Source organism: Pteropus medius, unplaced genomic scaffold, assembly GCF_902729225.1.
Source record: "Pteropus medius unplaced genomic scaffold, Ma_sr-lr_union100, whole genome shotgun sequence".
NCBI classification, from domain to species: Eukaryota; Metazoa; Chordata; class Mammalia; order Chiroptera; family Pteropodidae; genus Pteropus; species Pteropus medius.
The window spans coordinates 2372303-2390976 of NW_024340693.1; the positions used below are offsets into that span (position 1 = coordinate 2372303).

Here is an 18674-nt window from a genome sequence, read left to right on the forward strand (position 1 = left end):
GCCCTCGTGTAGCATTAATTTTCAGTGTCATTTAGAGAAATGGTATAGTTTGCAACATGGCCTCCCCCCATACGCACACACATCCATCCTTTTTAGCCTTTATTGCCCCTGACTGCCATGCTTTTTGAGTTCTTGTGCCTGCTTTTCATAATTTTTCTGCCTTCTCTCTTGCTCTCGTTCATATTTTTTTCTGCTTTCAGAGTGAAGCTGTATCCAACCTCTTTGCTTAAAAATTGTGGTTAGCTGAGAAAACAGATTACCTGACCAGCAATCATCCAAACACACCTGAAATATTGTCCCCACTTACGAGAGAAGCATAATCAAATGGAGCCATAGCCCTGATAGGATCATGACAAAACGGTCCAAGGAAATGAGAATGTTTAGCCCAAAAAAGAGACAACTTGGGCTGACATGATTGTTTCCTTCGGATGTTTAAGAAGCTTTCAGACCGAGGAGACATTTAACTCATTCTTTGATGCACCAGAACCAAGAAAGGGAGACGATTGTGACGTTTCAAGGAGGCGGGTTTCAGCTCCACTCGAGGGTGTCATTTGGAGAAGGGAAATCTTTTGCAAGTTGATATTATGTGGCTTGTGAGTTAGATGCAGTCTAATGAAAGCACTTTGGGCTCACTGAGTAAAACTTTTGTCCTTGGATGCTGTTCAGACAGTTGGACACATACGTGCTTAGTCATTTTACCTCTGAAATGAAATTCTCGCCCTAGACTCTAAGGCCTTGTTCTTCTCACTCTGGTGGCTGTGAAAGGTTTCCTGGCTTTGGACTGATTTCCTCATATACGACAGAGACCCTTCCCACTGACCTATCTTGTCAGGTTGAGTTTAGGAAATGCAACCGGCAAGTAAGTTGTGTCTGTGGCTATGTTTAACAGATTTAAAGAGGTCCGTGAATTCGCCAGGAAGGAAACTGTCTGCTCTTTTTATTTCCTTTGAAAAAGGATTCTTATACTCATAGATAAAACAATGTGTTATTTTTGTAGCTGAAAAGGATGAGTGGACTGTGGAGTCAAAGTAGCTTCTTTAAATAATCAGGGGTCTTGTTTGGTTTGGACGGCACAGGAGCACAGGGAAGCTCTCAGAAGGGAAGTTCCAACATTAAAAGCAACAACAAACTGTTACTAACCAAAATAATTTCCGAAATTAACAGAGCATGCAATAGCCCTTGGAACTCAATGGGGCTGTGGCAACGAAAGCGTGGTGCATCTTCGTCCAACGACTTAAGATAACTATGTGCTATAATTATCACTGCAAGTAATCACGATATATATAAATACATTCTTAGAACAGATTTAGGCCTCGCTATTGAAATGCTATTTTGATAGCATTTATAATTACACAGGAGAAAACAACCCGAAGACTAACTACCATTTTGATATTCCCGAGGATGGCTGATGGGTACACAAATCCAGACAGCACAGGACTGCCTCGGGGCCCTGCAGTCTCGACACCTGACATGGCATTCAAGGCGTAATATGTCCATTTTGTGCCACAGTCACTAAACATTCATGCGTTTCGAGAAAGGATGCACACGGCAGGAAGTATACACTACATCCTTGAACAAGATTCCAAGAGTGAAGACTAGGAAAAGATCAAAGCAACACTGTCCTGGGTCTCCAGCCGTTCCTTTGAGCATCCTTGGCCAGCTTTCAGTTTTCCTTTCTCCTCCGAACCCTGAGTGTCCTCCACGCTGGCATCTCTCCTCCTGAACCCTGCCCCTGCATTCACTCCCAGGCCTCTCCTGGCACTAGGAAGGATGTGATAAGCTAACTCACAAGTGCTGCGGGTGACTGACGTTACTCCTTTATTGGGTGCTGGCAGTTCAGGGGGGTTTCTGGAGGAGAGAAGAGCGCTCAGAACAGAGATGAACTGCCTGCTCTCTCATTCCACACAGGAAGGCGGGGGGCGGGATAGACCTGCCTTTGTACTGCAGATCTAAACAATGACATAAAGCTGTTCTCAGTCGAGAATTCAAAAATGGTGATGAAATTAATTCAGTTATATTTTATGCAAATTGAACATGCACATAATGTGCATTAGCCTACTTAACTTTTGCAATAATCTGAATGAAGGTTTTTTTTCATACTGACGAGTAAGAATCTGAGGCTCAGAGAACCTTAGGACTCTGTCCAGGGTCACCAAGCTGGGGAGTGGCCGAGCTGAGAACTGTTCCCCAGTCTGAAGCCAGGTGCGTCACTGCTCCCGAGCTGCGTTACCTTGGGCAAACTGCTGCAGTGGGCTCTTCTACACAATGGACGTCAATAATGGCAATCCAAACCAGCACGTCTGAAACAGCCTCCGGCACGACGTGGAGACTTAAAATACGAATTAACACCATTATTTGTTAATACGATAAACCGAATCCCATTTCAGCGAAACTTTCTATATTACACAGTCTTCCTAGAATTACCAGTGAGTCACCCAAATGTTGTTCCAAACCTCAAAAATCCTATTTGCCCTAAGGATTTAATGTGCTATAATAAAAAAAGGTTTACAGAACTGATGGCACCTAGGAACAATTTTAAATTTCTTTACCTAAAATTCTCTTGCAAACATACTTCAAATTTAAACCTAATACAACATTTCCATACGTCACCGTCCTTGAGAGGCATTCCTAACTGGTGTGTACATATTCCTAAAAAGCTGCATAAATAATATGACGGTAACTTTAATATTCCTACAAGCCTGAGAGAAACAGCACCAGTTTGGAACCCCATACCATATGGAAGTGATGTCCCTGAGACCTTGTGCTAACTCCTGTCACTGTCAAACCCCACCCACGTTTCCGCTGGCCTCCTCTGCCCTGCCATGTGCAGCTGGCCTGCTTCATGCACTGAGCTCACCAGCTGTCAGCAGCAAGTCGAATCTGGGTCTGGTCAGGCTGGCGTGTGGATATCTGACCTCTGAGAAAACGCCCACAGCAGTCCACCTAACCTAAGGCTGTTCTGACGGTTACTTTCCAGATAAAGACAGAGATCGAGCTATCAAATGAGATACAGAGATACTACATTATAGCTTGTAAAACCCTTATTTTAGTATTCAGTAAGCAGAAATAGAATAGTAAGTAGATCTTTCCCTTCTAAAAAATGTTCATCTTGAGGAATGTTTTTAATGAGTTGATTCTTTAAACGTATTAAGTGCACACAAACACATTCGGTCCCACTGAAAGGAATTTCGCCTGAGTAAGGACTGTGGAATTACTCTGGGGGTCAACTTCCTGCCCCGTGGAATGCAGTGGGAATGTTCCCACAGTGGGGGGTGGGGGGGGTCTCTCCCAGTGCACTCCATGCAGGAGGCATCTGAGAAGTTTTATGTAGACAGTGCCCTGTCTCGAGATGCTATCAGCATTTCCAACTGCCAAAGGCCACTGTACCCTCAGCAGGTCCCAATAGGAGTCCGGGAAAATTATTTACAGCATAAGCAAAGAAGTGCGTGTGTGCAGCGAAGCAGCATGAGACCTCTCACTGTGGGGTAGAAAGTCCAAGCTTATGTTAACTTGAGCTTACGATACTCTCATGGAAAGGATGCACAGTGAGAAAAAGGTGGTCATACTTTGAAACGTCTTCAAGGAAGTTTTCTCAGTCAATCCCATGAGGTCCAGGGACACTCAGCCACAAGCTGACCAAGCGGCACATGCAGCCACACTCACTCACGCAGCCCGTGTCTCCGGGACACCGATTACGTACCAGGCTCTCTTCTCAACGCCAGGGAGGGAGGGAACCAGAGAACCAAACCCTACATCCCACTGCTTCGCTCCAGCTTCGAACATACTCGCCATTAGGATCTGAATTCCAGACCCTGGGCTCCAGACCACGCCCTTGGGCAGCAGAGTAATGGGATTAGGTCTGTGATTTGGGACGGCCACTCGGGCTCCAGGATGGAGGAGAGACTGGAGGACTCTGGGCTGGTTAAGAAGCTGAAGCAGTTGTCCAGGGGAGAACTGACGGCGCCTTGATTTAGGCAGTGATGGCGGGCTAGCACAGGAGGCGACGATTTCATGAGCCATGGGAGTAGAACGGGCAGGACTTTGGCATGGGACGGACGCACAGAAAATGTCAGTTTGCCCTCTACACTGAAAGGCAGGCACACTGCAGGGGCTACGGGGTGCAGCAGGAAGTGCATGTACTCGGCGGCTGAACCCATGAGCCAAGAGGCGCAGGTTCCCAGCTCGTGCACTATTATACTGTGATTCAGGGCGGAGAACCTCCACGCAGATGCCCGGGGTGCTCAGGGTCTGGCCCTGTCCTAGCTCTCACCAGTTCCCTGCCGTTTCCCAGGCTGGGTCTTTACTCATACTGATCCCTCTGCCTATATTCCCCTCCCCTGCCTTCACCTCTATAGGTCGAAATCCCCTTCAAATGTCTCTTCTTCCAAGCGGTTACACTCTCTCAACCTCTGAAACCCTTTTTGTCTCATTTCTTTTGATTTGTCTCTTGATTAGGCTGTGAGCGAGCTCCTTGAGTGCCAACTGTCCCTTATTCATCTTCCCGTCTCCTCCTGGCCTGTGGTAGGGCGCAATACGTTTCTGTAGACTTGGAACAAAGAGCCAGCGAGACGATGTGTTCATCTGTGAAACAGGATGTCACTGCCACCTACTTCGTAGGGTGATTGCGAGAGCTTGGCAACTAAGTGCCCGATAAATGGTATCACCCAGGTCATCATTTCTAAAAAAAAAATAAGTTTCATTTGTTCTTGGCCTAAATTAATACTAAGCCTCTGTCTCCTTTTCACGAAGTTAAAGGCTCAGGACGTCACTTTAGAATTTCTGAGGAACTGTCCCCTGGGACACTTTCCCGCCCACGGGGGCATTCCTTTGTAAATCCCAGAGCGCTTCCCCTGTGGAGGCTTCTCTTGAATATTCAGAGTCTTTTCTTTCTGGTCCTGGGGCACAAGCGCTCAGCCTTTGATCTCTGTGATCCTGTGGCGGGAGGTGACTGGGAGGAACCCCACCTCAGCGGTCACCTCTTGGTCACCTCTTCTCACCTCAGTCACCACAGGCTGACGCTGAGAGGTCAGCAACAGAGCCCCTAGACGTGGGGAGCTGGACGTGGGTGACTTGGCCTGGGGGTTCCAAAAGGAGCAAGCAATTGTGACAGTCCTTGAGCTTTATTTTTATTTCTAAAACCTACTTTGAAGAATTTTGTGAGTCCCAAGGGAGCCCTGATACGTAATTTTTTTTTTTTTAGAATTCCCTCTAAAATCCATTAGGGAGATTTAATATCTTCCAGATTTAGCAGTTCAATAGCTTTTGTTCCTGTCTTAATTTTTTCCCATTCTTAATTTCTCCTGATATTTAATTGGCCATTTCTGGGACTATGAAGTTTGCACACTCAACGGCATGATTTCTGGAAAGTCTCCTAGTTTAGTGGGGGTAGATTAGGACAATCCCACGGGCAGGAATGAGAAGCCCCGAGGGCATCAGTGCCAAATGCCTCTGTGCCATCCAGGGCCCCGGCCTCGCCTACGAAACTGCGGGGTCCCTAAGCCTGAGGACCGGCTTAGCACCACCCTGGTGTTGTGTCTCTCCAGGCACCTCGGACAGATCCAACCTGGAGCTCATCACGCTGACGTGCACGTGTGTGGCTGCGACTCTCTTCTGGCTCCTGCTAACTCTCTTTATCCGAAAACTGAAAAGGGTAAGAACATTTCAGGTCGGTTCTATGCTCCTTTCTACGTGAGAGTCTAAGGTGCCCGGCTGATGTCTCGTGCAGGCACTGAACAAACGTTAGACGTCTTTCCCTTCCCTCTCGTTCCTGGTGAACGCTGAAAAGTGAATCAGTTAAATGTCTCTAATCCATAAAGTGGGGTGTTCACAAAAGGCTAGAACACAGGCAGATGAATATTCCCAGGCACAGAAAGGATACTTAGGATCTAAAAGTATGTAAAGAAGTCTTTCAATTAAATTCAGTATGAGACCCATGAAACCTTCTTTTACTGAACCTAAGAAATAAAAAGCCAACTACGGGCGCACCGCTGACGCACCTGTCACAACACGGAAACACAGACGTGCCCTGCACTGCACGCCTGCCGCACCCCTTGGGAAACCGAGTTCTTGGGAACGCGAGGTTGGGGTCGGAAGTCGGGACATCAGATTTCTCTGTGAGGCCTGCAGCCTGACCTGCTTCTCTAAGCTCAATGGGGAAAGAGCCGATGCTCATGCGTTCATTCACTCATTCATGCCTCAGATATTTACTGTGCCTGCTCAAGGCGGAGCGCCGGGCCCTGGGTAAGGCTTTCTGGTGACAGTGGAGAACGGATGACAGTGTGTGCAGCCCAGGGCGGAAACCCACTGTGATCAACTACTAGACAGACGTGAAAGTGTAACTGGAATCAGCCGACGGGAGGACGCGTGAGGGTGTGGTCAGGCAGAGGAGGAGGGGAAGGTTGTTGCAGGCGGAGAAGAGCCACGTGAAGCTGGGCCGGGGCAGAGGGACATCGTGAGACAGAGGCTGACAGAGGCCAGCGGGGCTGCAGTGGTGGGAACAAGGCAGGGAGACAGGAGACCGCACCACCAGGCAGGGCTGGCAGGCCACAGTAAGGAAGCTGGTCCGTATTCTAGAACGGGAAGCCTGGGAGCGGGGAGCAGGGCTGCTGAGCCCAGGTAGTGATTTCAGTGCGGGAGATTTGTGTCTGCAAAGATCATTGTGGCTGCTGTGAGGAGAATGGAGGGGGGCCGGGGACAGTGAACAGAGACTCCTCGGAGGCTTCACAGCCGTCCGTGTAAGCAACGATGGCCGCTCAGTCTAAATGATTAGAGTCAAGAGAGATTTAGGAGGTAAAATCAAGAAAACCTGAAAAAAGTCAGAGAGGCCTCCGCGATGCCTAGAGACGCATCGGCCCTTATCAACGTGCCAGGCCTTGTGGGAAGCTCTCTGCGTAGCATCTCCATCAACCCCTTAAACAACTCAAAGCGGCGAAGACAGCATCGTCTTACAGAGAGGGAGACCGAGGCTCAGAGACTTCAAGTAACTTGTCCAAAGTCGCAGTGCTAATTAGAGCTGGAGCTGGGTTTTGAACCCAGGTTGTTTGGCCATAGACTTGATGTTCAAAACCAATGAAGTGTACTTTTTAGGGCGAGAAGTGAGGCGCGCAGCCATCCTCTGCGGTGGATGCGTAACCTCAGGCTTTCGCCGTGTGGCGATGGTTCTGAGACATGACAATTAGAAGGAAACGAGGGTCAAACAATAGCATCTGAAAAGGGAGACAGGCACACAGGGAAGCGGGCCGAGGCTGCGAGGGAGGCGCAGAGGCTGCGGGAGTTCAAAGGCGGGGGGCGGGGGGGGACTTCAGAGACAGCGCGGTTCAGAGACAGACTTTGAAGGCTGTGGCTGGAAGGAAAGCAGCAGAAAAACACAGCCCTGCGGCTTCCCACTCCCCAGATCAGGGCAGGGGTCTGGCTACTTCGCACACAGGAGCACAGTGGACAAAAAACTGGAAAGGCAAATTGGGACTAAATTGAATAGATCTGTTGTATTTCTAAAATTCTATGGCATTCTGATGTTGATAAGAAAGGATGAGCGGGAGAGATTATCATCTAAACGACAGAATGCCCATAAAGCTGGACAAGTGACTGGCTGTAGGAGGCAGAGAGGAATAAGGCATCAAAAGCTATTTGCACGTGGTTCCTCTAACCACAGGTAAATCCCTCATTTGTGATAAAGACTACTTTGCCTTTTCATCCCCACCCTGCCTAGGCTGGTGTTATAATCATAGCTAGCTTCACTGATGCTTATTATTGCACCTGGGCCCAGTTCTGACAGTTTTACATGGATTATTTCATTGATATTCGGGACCCTCTGAGATAAGGACGCTCATCACCATTTTACAGAGAAGGAACTCGGCTTAGGAAAGGTCAGCAACTCGGGGGACACTCTGGGCTGGTCAGAGGTCGAGCTGTGATGCAGGTCTGGGCAGTCAGCCTCCACGCCTGGGCTCTGAAGCGCTTGGTGGTGCAACACCCCCGCTGCTCAGTGTTAATGTCAACCGAGAGAATAAACATTTGTCAACTAAGAGTCTGCTATCACGCTGTCCTCAGAGCCCTTACTGCAGGTTTTTTGGTGTTTCCTCTCATCTGCCTTATTGAGATAAACCATCACATTCCACAGGTGCCACACGGGGACATTGTTTTCCCTCGCCTGCCCCCTCGGCACCTCCACCAACACCACTGCCGCCCCCATCCCGGCCCCCTGCAGAACCCAAGATGTCCCTGCCAGGCTTCAGCACTCTTCTGCTCTCTGAAGACTGGAGTTGCTACTTGTGGCCTTGGCACACTGGACACTGAAAAGTTTAGTCACATAACCTGTGCCAGCAGCTTCTCTAATGAACACCCAGGACCCCGCATAGGAATTTACACCCCTCCACAGCCTCACAGACTCGCACGAGTGTCTGCCAGGCTGGGCCCCTACAGCCGACACCAGGGGCAAATGGCAGTTCGTGACAAACGTGCTCCAGGTCTTCCTGTTTTCCATTCTTTGTGGAGGCCAGGCAAATCTTTCTGCCTTGAGCAGTTAGTGATAATTTTTGTGAGAAAGAGTCTGACTGCAAGTGATGGATGAGGTGAGCGGTGACAGCCCAGAGCGGGGTGAGGGCTGAAGAATGTGGGCGGGTGTGGGATGGTGTGCTGGGGAGGCTGTCTTCTCTGCTGAACTCTGACCCTGTAAAGGACAGGCGCTGAAGGACGGGCCCTAGAATGCATTGAAATAAAGTTCGCATAACTTTTAGGGTGGGCGAGCTTACTTCCTCTCTGTTCAGCCCACATAAGGGAAGTCAGTTCTACGATTAACAAGAAATACACCCGTGGGTTTGAGTCTAAGACAGTAAGAATGATCTGGAATAAAGGGTATTTCCTGGGGTTGACTGGCATTACCGAGATAAAACAAGCACTCGCAGGCAGACGCTCGCCTTCCTTATTTGACATCCCACCAACGCCGAACGAATCTGGGACATGGCTGTAAGTCGAGCTCCTCGGCTGGTGAAATAATCCACTTCTACTTCTCACTGAAGGTAAATCTTATCCTAATGTCACCAACGGACCCTGTAGCCATTTCAGGCAGCTGCCGCAGCTAAGGGGACAGGCCCTCACTACATATGACACGTGCCTCTCGAATGTCCCACGGGCAGTGGGCTTCCTTTGCCACCTCTGGCCTTTCTTGCAAATGTAGGAAAGCTACAGCCATGGAGCGCCCTGTCGACCCATCGGTGATATGTACTCCCGCTGACACAGAGTGGCCACGGAAAGTTATTGTCAGTCACTGTTTGGAACAGTTTTATGAAAATCCTTTGCATTTTTTAGAGAAGGACTGTCACAGGCTAATTAAGAGCAACCAATAAGGTCACCGGAGAATCCAAGCGCGTTTTATATGAGATAGGACAGCAGAGCTCGCACTACAGAGACGCGGTGTGGGAAAAGTAAGGCCTGTCCCGTGACACTGCACGTGCAGGTGTGACGTGCGCATGTGTACACAGTGGGCTCCTGTCTGTCCCCACCACAGGTGTCAACCAGATAAACCCAAAAAGCAGCAGACGTGCCAAATGTTGTTTTATATTGGACAGCCAGGGGTCTTTAAGTCGTTTCCTTGTTGGTGACTTTGAGGTCTCTTTGTTTCTCAGTCTTCTACGGAAATAAAGACGGACTACCTGTCAATCATAATGGATCCAGATGAAGTCCCCCTGGACGAGCAGTGCGAGCGTCTCCCTTACGACGCCAGCAAGTGGGAGTTTGCCCGGGAGAGACTTAAACTGGGTAATGTATTTGTCCAACAGATTCCTGAACCCGGGACGAGCACCTACTGTGTGCACTGCTTTGAGATTCTGCCGTCCCGCCGGCAACGGCCTGGCAAGGGGGTGGGCACAGGGGTGAAGGACCCTGACAGGATGCTGAGACGCGAGGTCAGGGGACAGGGAGCATCTGTTCGTGCTCTCCACGGTTCTCAAGCACCTCCTCTGAGCAGCAGACACTCGGCGTCTGATCCCTCCCCGCTCAGCATGACGGCGCTCGCCATAAAGGCAGAGAAGTGAGGGAGAGAGGAGAGTCCCACCGGGAGCCTTACGAGCGCAGGCACGCTTAGTGACAATTGTGAGGAGTCTGAACTGTGTGCCCTGAAGATAGCTCAGGACGAGGATGGCACAACCAAACGTCTGGTGGAAGCTGGTGCTCTGCAAGGCCGCGCACGAATCCACTCATCGTCGGCTCCGAGTTTCCCGGGGTATTTGAAATGTCCAGTGGAGAAAGCCCTTGGGGTCATTCGAAGGGCAAGGGCTGTTGTTTTCCAGGTAACACGGACGCCATCAACACCAGGCAAATGTGCTCCCCACTAGTTGCTCCAGCTCAGACACCACAGCGTGAATTAATCTCCTGCCGTGGCTACAAAGCATGGGGGCCTCACTCACTCCCACCCGAAGTATCTGGGCTGCGAAAGCTTCTGAAAGTTTTCCACTCATGCCTATGCACGCCAGAGTCATTAGTGGCTGGAACCAGGAAAACAGATCATGCCTCCCGCGTTCCTGGAGCTTGTCACTCAGTGTGAGGGCCCGCTGTTCCAAATTCCACGGCACGGCCTCCCCTCCCCACTGCAGCCTGCGTTGAGGTGTGAGGCGACAGAGAGGGAGAAATGACTTTTTTGTTCTCTTGGGCCTTGAAATGATTCCACTTACTTTTCCTCCTACACAAGAACGAATACTTGGCCCCAAGAGCATGTTCTCTTTGGCTTGAGGAAGAAACTTGGAAAGCAGTAAAAAGCTGGAGAGGCAAAAGCCAGTAATGGCTGCTGACGGGGAAAAAAATATCAACTAAATTTAGAGTAGTTAAGGGCAGGTGGCACAGGAGATGAGTTCCTTCTGCAAGTCTAAGCTACGTGGCAGCTAGCCCGGGCCCCTGCAGTGACCTTGGCAGGGGACATGGGATAAATTCCCACAAATGAAAGCCATTCTCAGGCCACGTTGCTTGCCAGAGTTATTGGTCACAATCAAACATGCTTCTTCCAGAATAGGGCACGTGAGCTTCCCATTTCTTCACCCCTTGGCCTCGTGTCATCGCGATCCATCACACGCAAGGACACTGCTGAGCCCCCCACCGGAACCCCCGAGGCTCTGTGGGTCTCAGGGAGCCCACTTCAGGAGAGTCTCCTTGATGAAGGTCTTTCTCACGGCTCTCTTACTTCCCAGAGTTGCCAGATGCTATGATTTGGTTAACGGATACGTGAGTGTCTTTGACGACAGAGAGAAAGTGTGGCACACCAGCTACCTGTCCTTCAATGCAGAGCGGGGCCCCAAGGGCCCGAGGGGTGCTCTCCTACTAACTGGGGAGCAACAGGCCTCAGATTTGTGTTTCTTTGTTCAGCCAAGTAAACGACAGAAAGCGATCTGAGGCAACATCTGGAAGGAAAGTAACCAAGGTTACGTCTGCACAGAAAAAGAGGAAAGGCGGCTTGACGGGCAGCTGCGGAGGGGCTTCAGACGCACGAAGTGCACCGAGCAGGGCGCGTCTCATTCCAGCCGTGTGCGCTCTGTGGGTTACTCTTAGCAGCGAAGTCAGAACTCACAGCGCCCGGTAGACAGATACAGTGGGAGCTTAGGTCACAGGTGTCGCTGCCACTGAAATTCCTGAAATCCGGTAAGTAAAGAAACTGTTTTGTTAGTGATTCCTCACTAAGCGTCAGAGAGGACTCAGCTTCTACAAATTATCACAGACGTTGGGATAATGCCTGCCATTACATCTTCCTTCTGGAAAATAAATGCAGAATTAGCTAATATGGGAAACAACGCAAGGAGTCTGGAACTTGGCAAGCGGATGGTGCCTAGACCACTGCTGCCTCTTGTAAGACCGGCTCTGAATGACAGACAGGGGTCCAGCCCCATGCTCCCATGCAGTCTGTCTGGAGTGTCCCAGGGACCCTGGCCAGTCATTCTTGGAGGAAATTCCAATATCCCTTCATTGTATGACAATGACCTAGCAGTTTGCTGAGCTAGTTAGTGGCATTTAGGTAGCACTAAGAAGGTCTTTAAGGAAAAAAGGATCAGACGAGGTCGAGGCCAATGTGACCAGGCTCCCTGGAACTGGAACTGCGGGTCTGCCAACGGAGTCCGACGGGTCGGACATTAAAGGGCCCACGACAGCTTCCTGCTGTTTTGTGAGGCAGCAGGAAGCTTCTGAGAGAATAAAGGAAAAGACTGGGGGAAGCCAAGGGAGAACGAACCGATTCTCACCAACAGGAGCGAAGCCCCCGAACCCTGACACGACGGCTAAGGGAGTGCACGGAGGCTGCAGTGTGCGAAGCATCCCGCCCGCCCCAAACGAGCAGGCGGCCTGTGGACGGTTGTCCCAAGGTCCAGAGTGTCGTACTATTTCCAGGCTCGGGGCTCTTCACGAGATGGTAGAAAGTACTTCAAAAGAAAAGCGGTCTCATCCTAAACCGCAGGGAGTAAGCCTCCACTCAGATGCGCCAGTGCCGCCGAGTTGGAGGCAGTGTCTGCTGGTGCTTCCTCCGCACATGGTCCCCACAGTCCCCATATCCAGCACCTTCAGGCCACCGAGGCTCTGCCACTTAAACCAAGTCCCCGTGCTGGTCTGTGTCTCGGACGATTTTACCTGAAGAAGGACGCACTGACTACGTCCCTGCCCGGGGTACCTCCTCTGAGAGGAACGGGCTTTGTCAGTCACTACAGGCACATGTGAACAGAGGAAAAGCATGTCGCCAGCGCGCCCCTCCTAATGCAGAGTGCGTCCCTCTGAGAGAGACGCAGAGACGGCTACAGAGCGGCTCATATGATTACGCTGGAAAATGCAATTCTCTTGCCTCCTAAGTGGACGCCAGGGTGGCTGGCAGCGAAGATACTAGGCGGAGGTAGTGTGAAGACATCTTCGTTACTGAGCGGTTGTGCATAAAAGCATGAAGGTTCCAACGGGATGAAGCAGCAGGAAAACTTTACGACAACCTGTACAAGAATCTTAACAAATGAGAAACTATGTCCTTTAGGGAAAGGGATTGGAATAGGAGAGGGGGGAGGGAGGAAGGAAGGGAAGAGGGAGGAGGGAGAAGAAGGGGGAGGAGGGAGGGAGGGAGGGGAGAGTTTAAAGGGGGCAAGGAGAGGAGGAGTGGCTGGCTGGCATGGGCTGGCTGGCTGGCTAACTCAAGGCATGTTATCGGAACAGTCTGAGAAAGAAGACTCGGCTGGGAGAGGAGGCTGCTGTGTTAAATTAACACTCTAGTTACGAGGACTTAACTTTCCACCAGAGGCATTTTCTTGGCTCCCCCCGCCCCACCCCAAGAACCAAAAAGGGTGACTGCTTTGGCCCCTCTTCCTTTCGCCCCATCGGGCTTGAAGTGCACTGCTTCTCTGGGCTCTCCTTAGCTTAGCCACTTATCCCCTGAGATGCAGGGGAGCTGAGGTTTCTCGGGGTGCCCTCCTCACGGAGCATCACTTTCAAGGTCTCGCGTCCCCTCCGCTTGCCCGGGACTGTAGGAGCCGGGCTTTGAACACCCCACAAATTCCCCAGCACCACTGTCCCCTCTGCACGAATGGACAGGGGCCTTCTGCGCAGCGGGCACGGGGCGAGGTTCTGGGCAGATTCAGACATGGTCACTGCCCCTCTGTCAGGCCGCCTCACACAAGGGCGAGGAAAGAAACATGTCCACAGGCGCCCCGGCAGGACCTAACGGGTGCCACTGCAGACACCTTGCTTTGTCCTTGCACTCGGCAACCTCCCTGCGGTTGAAACAAATTACTGCCAGTGGCTGACCGCGAAGGTTTGTAATCTGAAGTCTTATCAGGGATCCTGGGAATATTCTGCCTGCCAAAGAAGTCAGATAGGACGTAGTGGTTCTTTCTTAGCTATGAAGCATTATTATAACCAACAGCAATAAACACCATTCTCGATTTCTTCCTTTCTGCTAAAAACACATCAGATGATCTGAAGTGGCAAGAAAAGGGACTTAGGTTAAGCGCAGGGACACATGCTTGCTGATTAGATTATTACACAACTGAGGAGACTGCCCAGGACTTGGTGGCCTCTCCCTTCCGGGGGGACTTTGTGAGGACACCCGCCGTCCACCAGCGCCAGTGCCTTCCAGGGGCCCAGCCTAGCTGAGAAGGACGAGGGTGCCTCAGAAGCACAGGAAAGAGGTGGAAGGAAGACACTCCAGAAATGTGTCCCTCACTTTGACTCTCTGGGGCCGGTTCACTGGAGACCCCATTTAGAGCTACACGCCTCACGCCACACATACGCACATGGGAAAGGTGACACCTCCTTCCTGAAAAAGACTTAAACTCGCCCAGCTGGCTCAGCAAATAAACCAATGTCTTCTTTTCATTATAGGCAAATCGCTCGGAAGAGGGGCCTTTGGAAAAGTGGTTCAAGCATCTGCGTTTGGCATTAAGAAATCACCCACATGCCGGACTGTGGCTGTGAAGATGCTGAAAGGTATGGACACTGTAGTTTGGCTTTCGACCGACCCATTACATCCCCTAAACATTTATACTAGGTGAACACAGCCTGGGAACACACACAAGCTGTTTCTGCTCTGCCCACAAAACTTCCCTCTGCTGCCAGAAGCATCTTTACGTCAGGAGTTTTAGAATAGGCCAGCAGGAGCTCAGCACAAACTTTGTAAATGAAACAACGCAGCCTGGTCCACAGGAAAACAATTTCTGTGATCTTGGAGATCTTTCCCCCACCACATCTCAGACCCTAGATTATCAGGGACCATGGTAACCACAGGTTCAACATTTTGGAATGATCCACTATGACGTCAAAATGGAAATTTAGCTGTACATCATAAATCCCGAAGGTTAAGCTGGGGTTTGACTTGACCGTAAAGGAAACCTGGAAAACTGAACAAACGAGTGCATCAGAGCCATAAATTATTTTACACTGTCAAGTCCCAACCATAAAACATTTTCTCTTTAGAAATTAAAAACAACAACACCACAAACGAATTATCTTCCTTCCTAGCGCTGAATGATACAACCAGTCCGCGATGCACTGGCAGGTAGAGCCAGGTCACACAGTGACCTATGAGCACCGCCACAAGGCAGGCTGAGTGAAAATCAGTGAAAAGTGTATAAACCAAACATCTCAAAGACTCAGGTCTTTGTGTAGAAAATACTTCGTCTCCTCGTTCGTGCTAGATTTTTATGTCACTTTAACGCGTTTTAAAGTCCCCAAACCAAAAGAAACAGGACTGAAAGCCCAACGGCTGGTTTGCAGCCTTCCAAAGTCTCCCAGGTATTGGCAGGGGCCTGAGGCTCGGGGAGCCATGCCCCCGACTAAGCAGGTACCCAGCGAAGGTTCCCGGAGAAGGGGGCCATTTGCTCGGGGGACTTCAAAGCTCCTCTTCCAGCACTGACACCATCACTGCAGAAGTATCAAGTAATGACATTTTCCACATCGAACGGCTGTCTTTTGCAAGGAAAGGCTTTGATAACACTCTACGGAGAATCTGAGAGTTGTAGTCTGAAAGTAACCAGGAAGGGAGTTGGCACCCAGGAGCCAGGACTTTTGTGGGAGATGGACGACTCGGATGGTGGCAGGTATTTCTGTGAAAATCCTGCATTCCAACTCCCCAGCCCGGACAGCCCCACCCCAGATTCCGAAGAGAAGAGTCATCAACGTGGCTGCTATGTGAGAAAGCCCCAGACTGGGTGCTTTAATATATGTGGAGGAACCACCCAAAACTGCCATTTTCCTTACTGTCCTCTCTGCAGCCTGAGAGGTAGACATTATCCTAGAATGTCGATGAAGACACGTGGCCCAGAAAGGTTAACAGCCTCCGCAAGCTCCCAGTGCAGAAGTAAGGGTCTGATGCCAGTCTCCCAGCTTTGAGGGCAGTGCTTTCCCCCACAGTGCCACTCAGGAGGGCTGCGGAGGCCGCCTCCTGGAATGCCCCATCACTCCAAAAGTGATCGTGGCCTGTGTTCCGGAGGCAATGTTGTGTCCAATCCTGAGACACGTCGAAACTGAATCTGGAAGCAGCTGCTTCCTCAGCCAGCACCATTTCCCTGCCTACCACCACCACACTCTCTCTCCAGGAGACGTCAGTCTGCTGCCCACGTTTGTCTATTATGGGCCCTGCCCACAAATGGAACCACCTGAGCCAGAAAGCCTGGTTTTCCTCGGTGCTAAGGAGTCATAAATGCATGCAGGGACTGAGGAGTCTGAGAGGGAAAATTCTGACTCGAGCTTTTTTTAGAGACCCAGAGAATCTGCTCTATGCAAACAGAAATAGTGTGCCTAATATCTTCATAAGTGTTTATCTTTTTGTTCCCATCAGCCTTGACTGAAAAAGACTGCCAAATAACCCACTATATAAAATTCCTAAATACCACTTCCATTCAGCTTTCTTGTTTTTAAATTGGCCGGCCATCTGTTTCGAGGAGAAACTGCAAAGGCAGACTGTCAAATGCCATGAGCCAGAAGCTCTTTCGAAGCGCTTCGGTAAAACCTTTAACCTTTGGGCCTTATGCCTATGTCTGAAATGAGAATAATAATCATGCTGTTTATTTATCTAACAAATAAATGTTGAGTGCTGTGAGCCAATCCCGAGCTCGTAGGGAGGCTAGAGTTTATCTGGTTATTATTAAAAAATGATTTGTGCTTATGAAATATGTCGGTATTTACCACTATGTCAAATGCACGTCCATCGCCCCATTCCAGAAATACTCACACACGTGTACAAAGATTACACACAGGCTGCATCATTTGTAATGGCAAAAAAACAAAACAAAACAAACAAAAAAAACCACCCTGTATAGTCTAAACGTTAGGAATGCCATTGATCAATCAAAAAGAATGGAAAATCTTCAACATATAAAAGGGGTAAAAGCAAATTTTTAAAAATATGCATGTAATCCCATTTATACGAACAACAACAACAAAAACCTTTGTTTGGATATTTATAAATGCATAGAAAAAGGTCTGAAACTCCTAACGACGAACAGCGGTCACTTCTAAAAAGGTAAGTTGGTTGGAGTGGCTTTCACTTTTTACTCTACATATATCATATCGTTAGAAAATTTTACGGCAAATTATATGACTTTTTTGCTTCTAACAATAACTTAAAATGTTTAAATGCCTTAGAAATCAACCAATGGGAACAAAGAGAGATAACCAATTTAATTTAGCTTTAGACTCTGCTAATTCTTGGACTGACGTCGTTTATCTCTGAGAATGAAACTGAAGTCAAGAGGCTTACAGATCCTCGCAACTTGCGCTAACCCTGAGGACTCTGGGGAGGAAAAGGTTAAAGGGAGCACGTAACACACGACGATGACGATGTTTACAGAAGTGGCCCCCTTGCTGCTTGCAGGCCCCTTGTGCTCCTTTGTAACTCCTCAAAGAGGGGAAAAGCGAGAGAAAGAGGTGCACTGTGGGCACATCCCCTGCCTGGATGGTTCTGGCCGTGCCTGGTACTGGCAGAAGGGAAGCCTCTGGAAGGCGCTTCCACAAGGTGCCCTGCTCTGAGTCAGCCCATTACTGAACAGGACTAGGTCCAGAGAGAGGAAATGTGCGGCGACTAACCCCACCACCACGCTGCGCCTTACTGTAATCGAAAGGATGTTGGCTCGGGAGGGTGGGAGTAATGAAAACAGTCTGCAGACTTGGCCCTTCTGCAGAATATGGGGAAGTTAGTGAAGCAACCAGCTGAAGAGTGACAAACCTGGGGGGCAGGAATGCCGCCTCCGGCGGAAAGGGCCCCATTGTCCGGTCGCCTTGACTCTTCCTTGCTTCTCACACAGAGGGGGCCACGGCCAGCGAGTACAAAGCTCTGATGACTGAGCTCAAGATCTTGACCCACATCGGCCACCATCTGAACGTCGTCAACCTGCTGGGAGCCTGTACCAAGCAAGGAGGTAAATGAGAAGGGGCCGGCGGCTCCGCCTCACGATCCACTCCCTCACAGTGGAGTTCTCCGACCTGCAGCTCCTTCTCCCTAGCCCTGCCCCCCCTCACCTCCTGGAAAATGGCCTTTCAGCTGCTCCAGAGGAAATAGTTTGTCTACTTATAAAAGGAGGCTCCCACCCTAGAAAAGCTTTCCCTATATAGTTAAAGGTTCTGAAAAGGACTCCCTTTCAGATCTCCTTCCGCGGGCTCTAGGCCAAGTGGAGGGGGTTTTTCTGGAATGATGACTTTGAAGGAGTGTGACCAGGGCTAAGGTAAATGCATAGGTTGTGCATCCCTTGAAGCTTCACCTAAAGCAGTAAGTGTTCTTGAAGACCCTTCCATCCGCCCCTATGGCAAGGTTAGTGCCTGGCTGTAGGTGCGTGATCACTGCTGGAGCCGGAAAGAAGGGTGTAAAGGACCTACGCTTGTAAATGTTTTCCAAGCCCGGCAAAGGTAGCAGAGATGAAAGGCAGCCGGGAAGGCCTACCGGCTACGGGGGGCGGTGGGGGGAAGATGCTAAGGGCTGGGGAGGCCAGAGCTAGAGTCCCGAGGACCTAGACACAGCTACCTGCTTCTCTATCATCCCTGAGTAATGCCAGGTGAGAAGCTCTTCCTCGAGTTCTCTGCCTTGGCAACCTCGTTCTGTTTGCCTCGGCTTCGCGCCCGTGATTCTGACTGGGGGTAACCAGAGAACCCACCTCAGGGTGCGCGTCGGAGCCCCGCGGAGCCGGCTTTAGGCTGGAAGCACCCCTTCCCCCCGAAACGCGAGGGTTGCTGGCCCC

At 50.1% G+C, this 18674-nt stretch overlaps 1 protein-coding gene across 2 annotated transcripts in view; it reads left to right on the plus strand.

The window, feature by feature from the left end:
- Positions 1 to 18674, plus strand: part of FLT1 (fms related receptor tyrosine kinase 1) — a 151204-nt gene that overhangs the window by 108867 nt on the left and 23663 nt on the right. For both annotated transcript variants that reach the window (XM_039862688.1, XM_039862696.1), the window contains exons 16-19: positions 5544 to 5650; positions 9624 to 9756; positions 14329 to 14433; positions 17748 to 17861. In XM_039862688.1, the coding sequence (XP_039718622.1) occupies positions 5544 to 5650; positions 9624 to 9756; positions 14329 to 14433; positions 17748 to 17861 (459 nt within the window). The remainder of the gene's footprint in view (positions 1 to 5543; positions 5651 to 9623; positions 9757 to 14328; positions 14434 to 17747; positions 17862 to 18674) is intronic.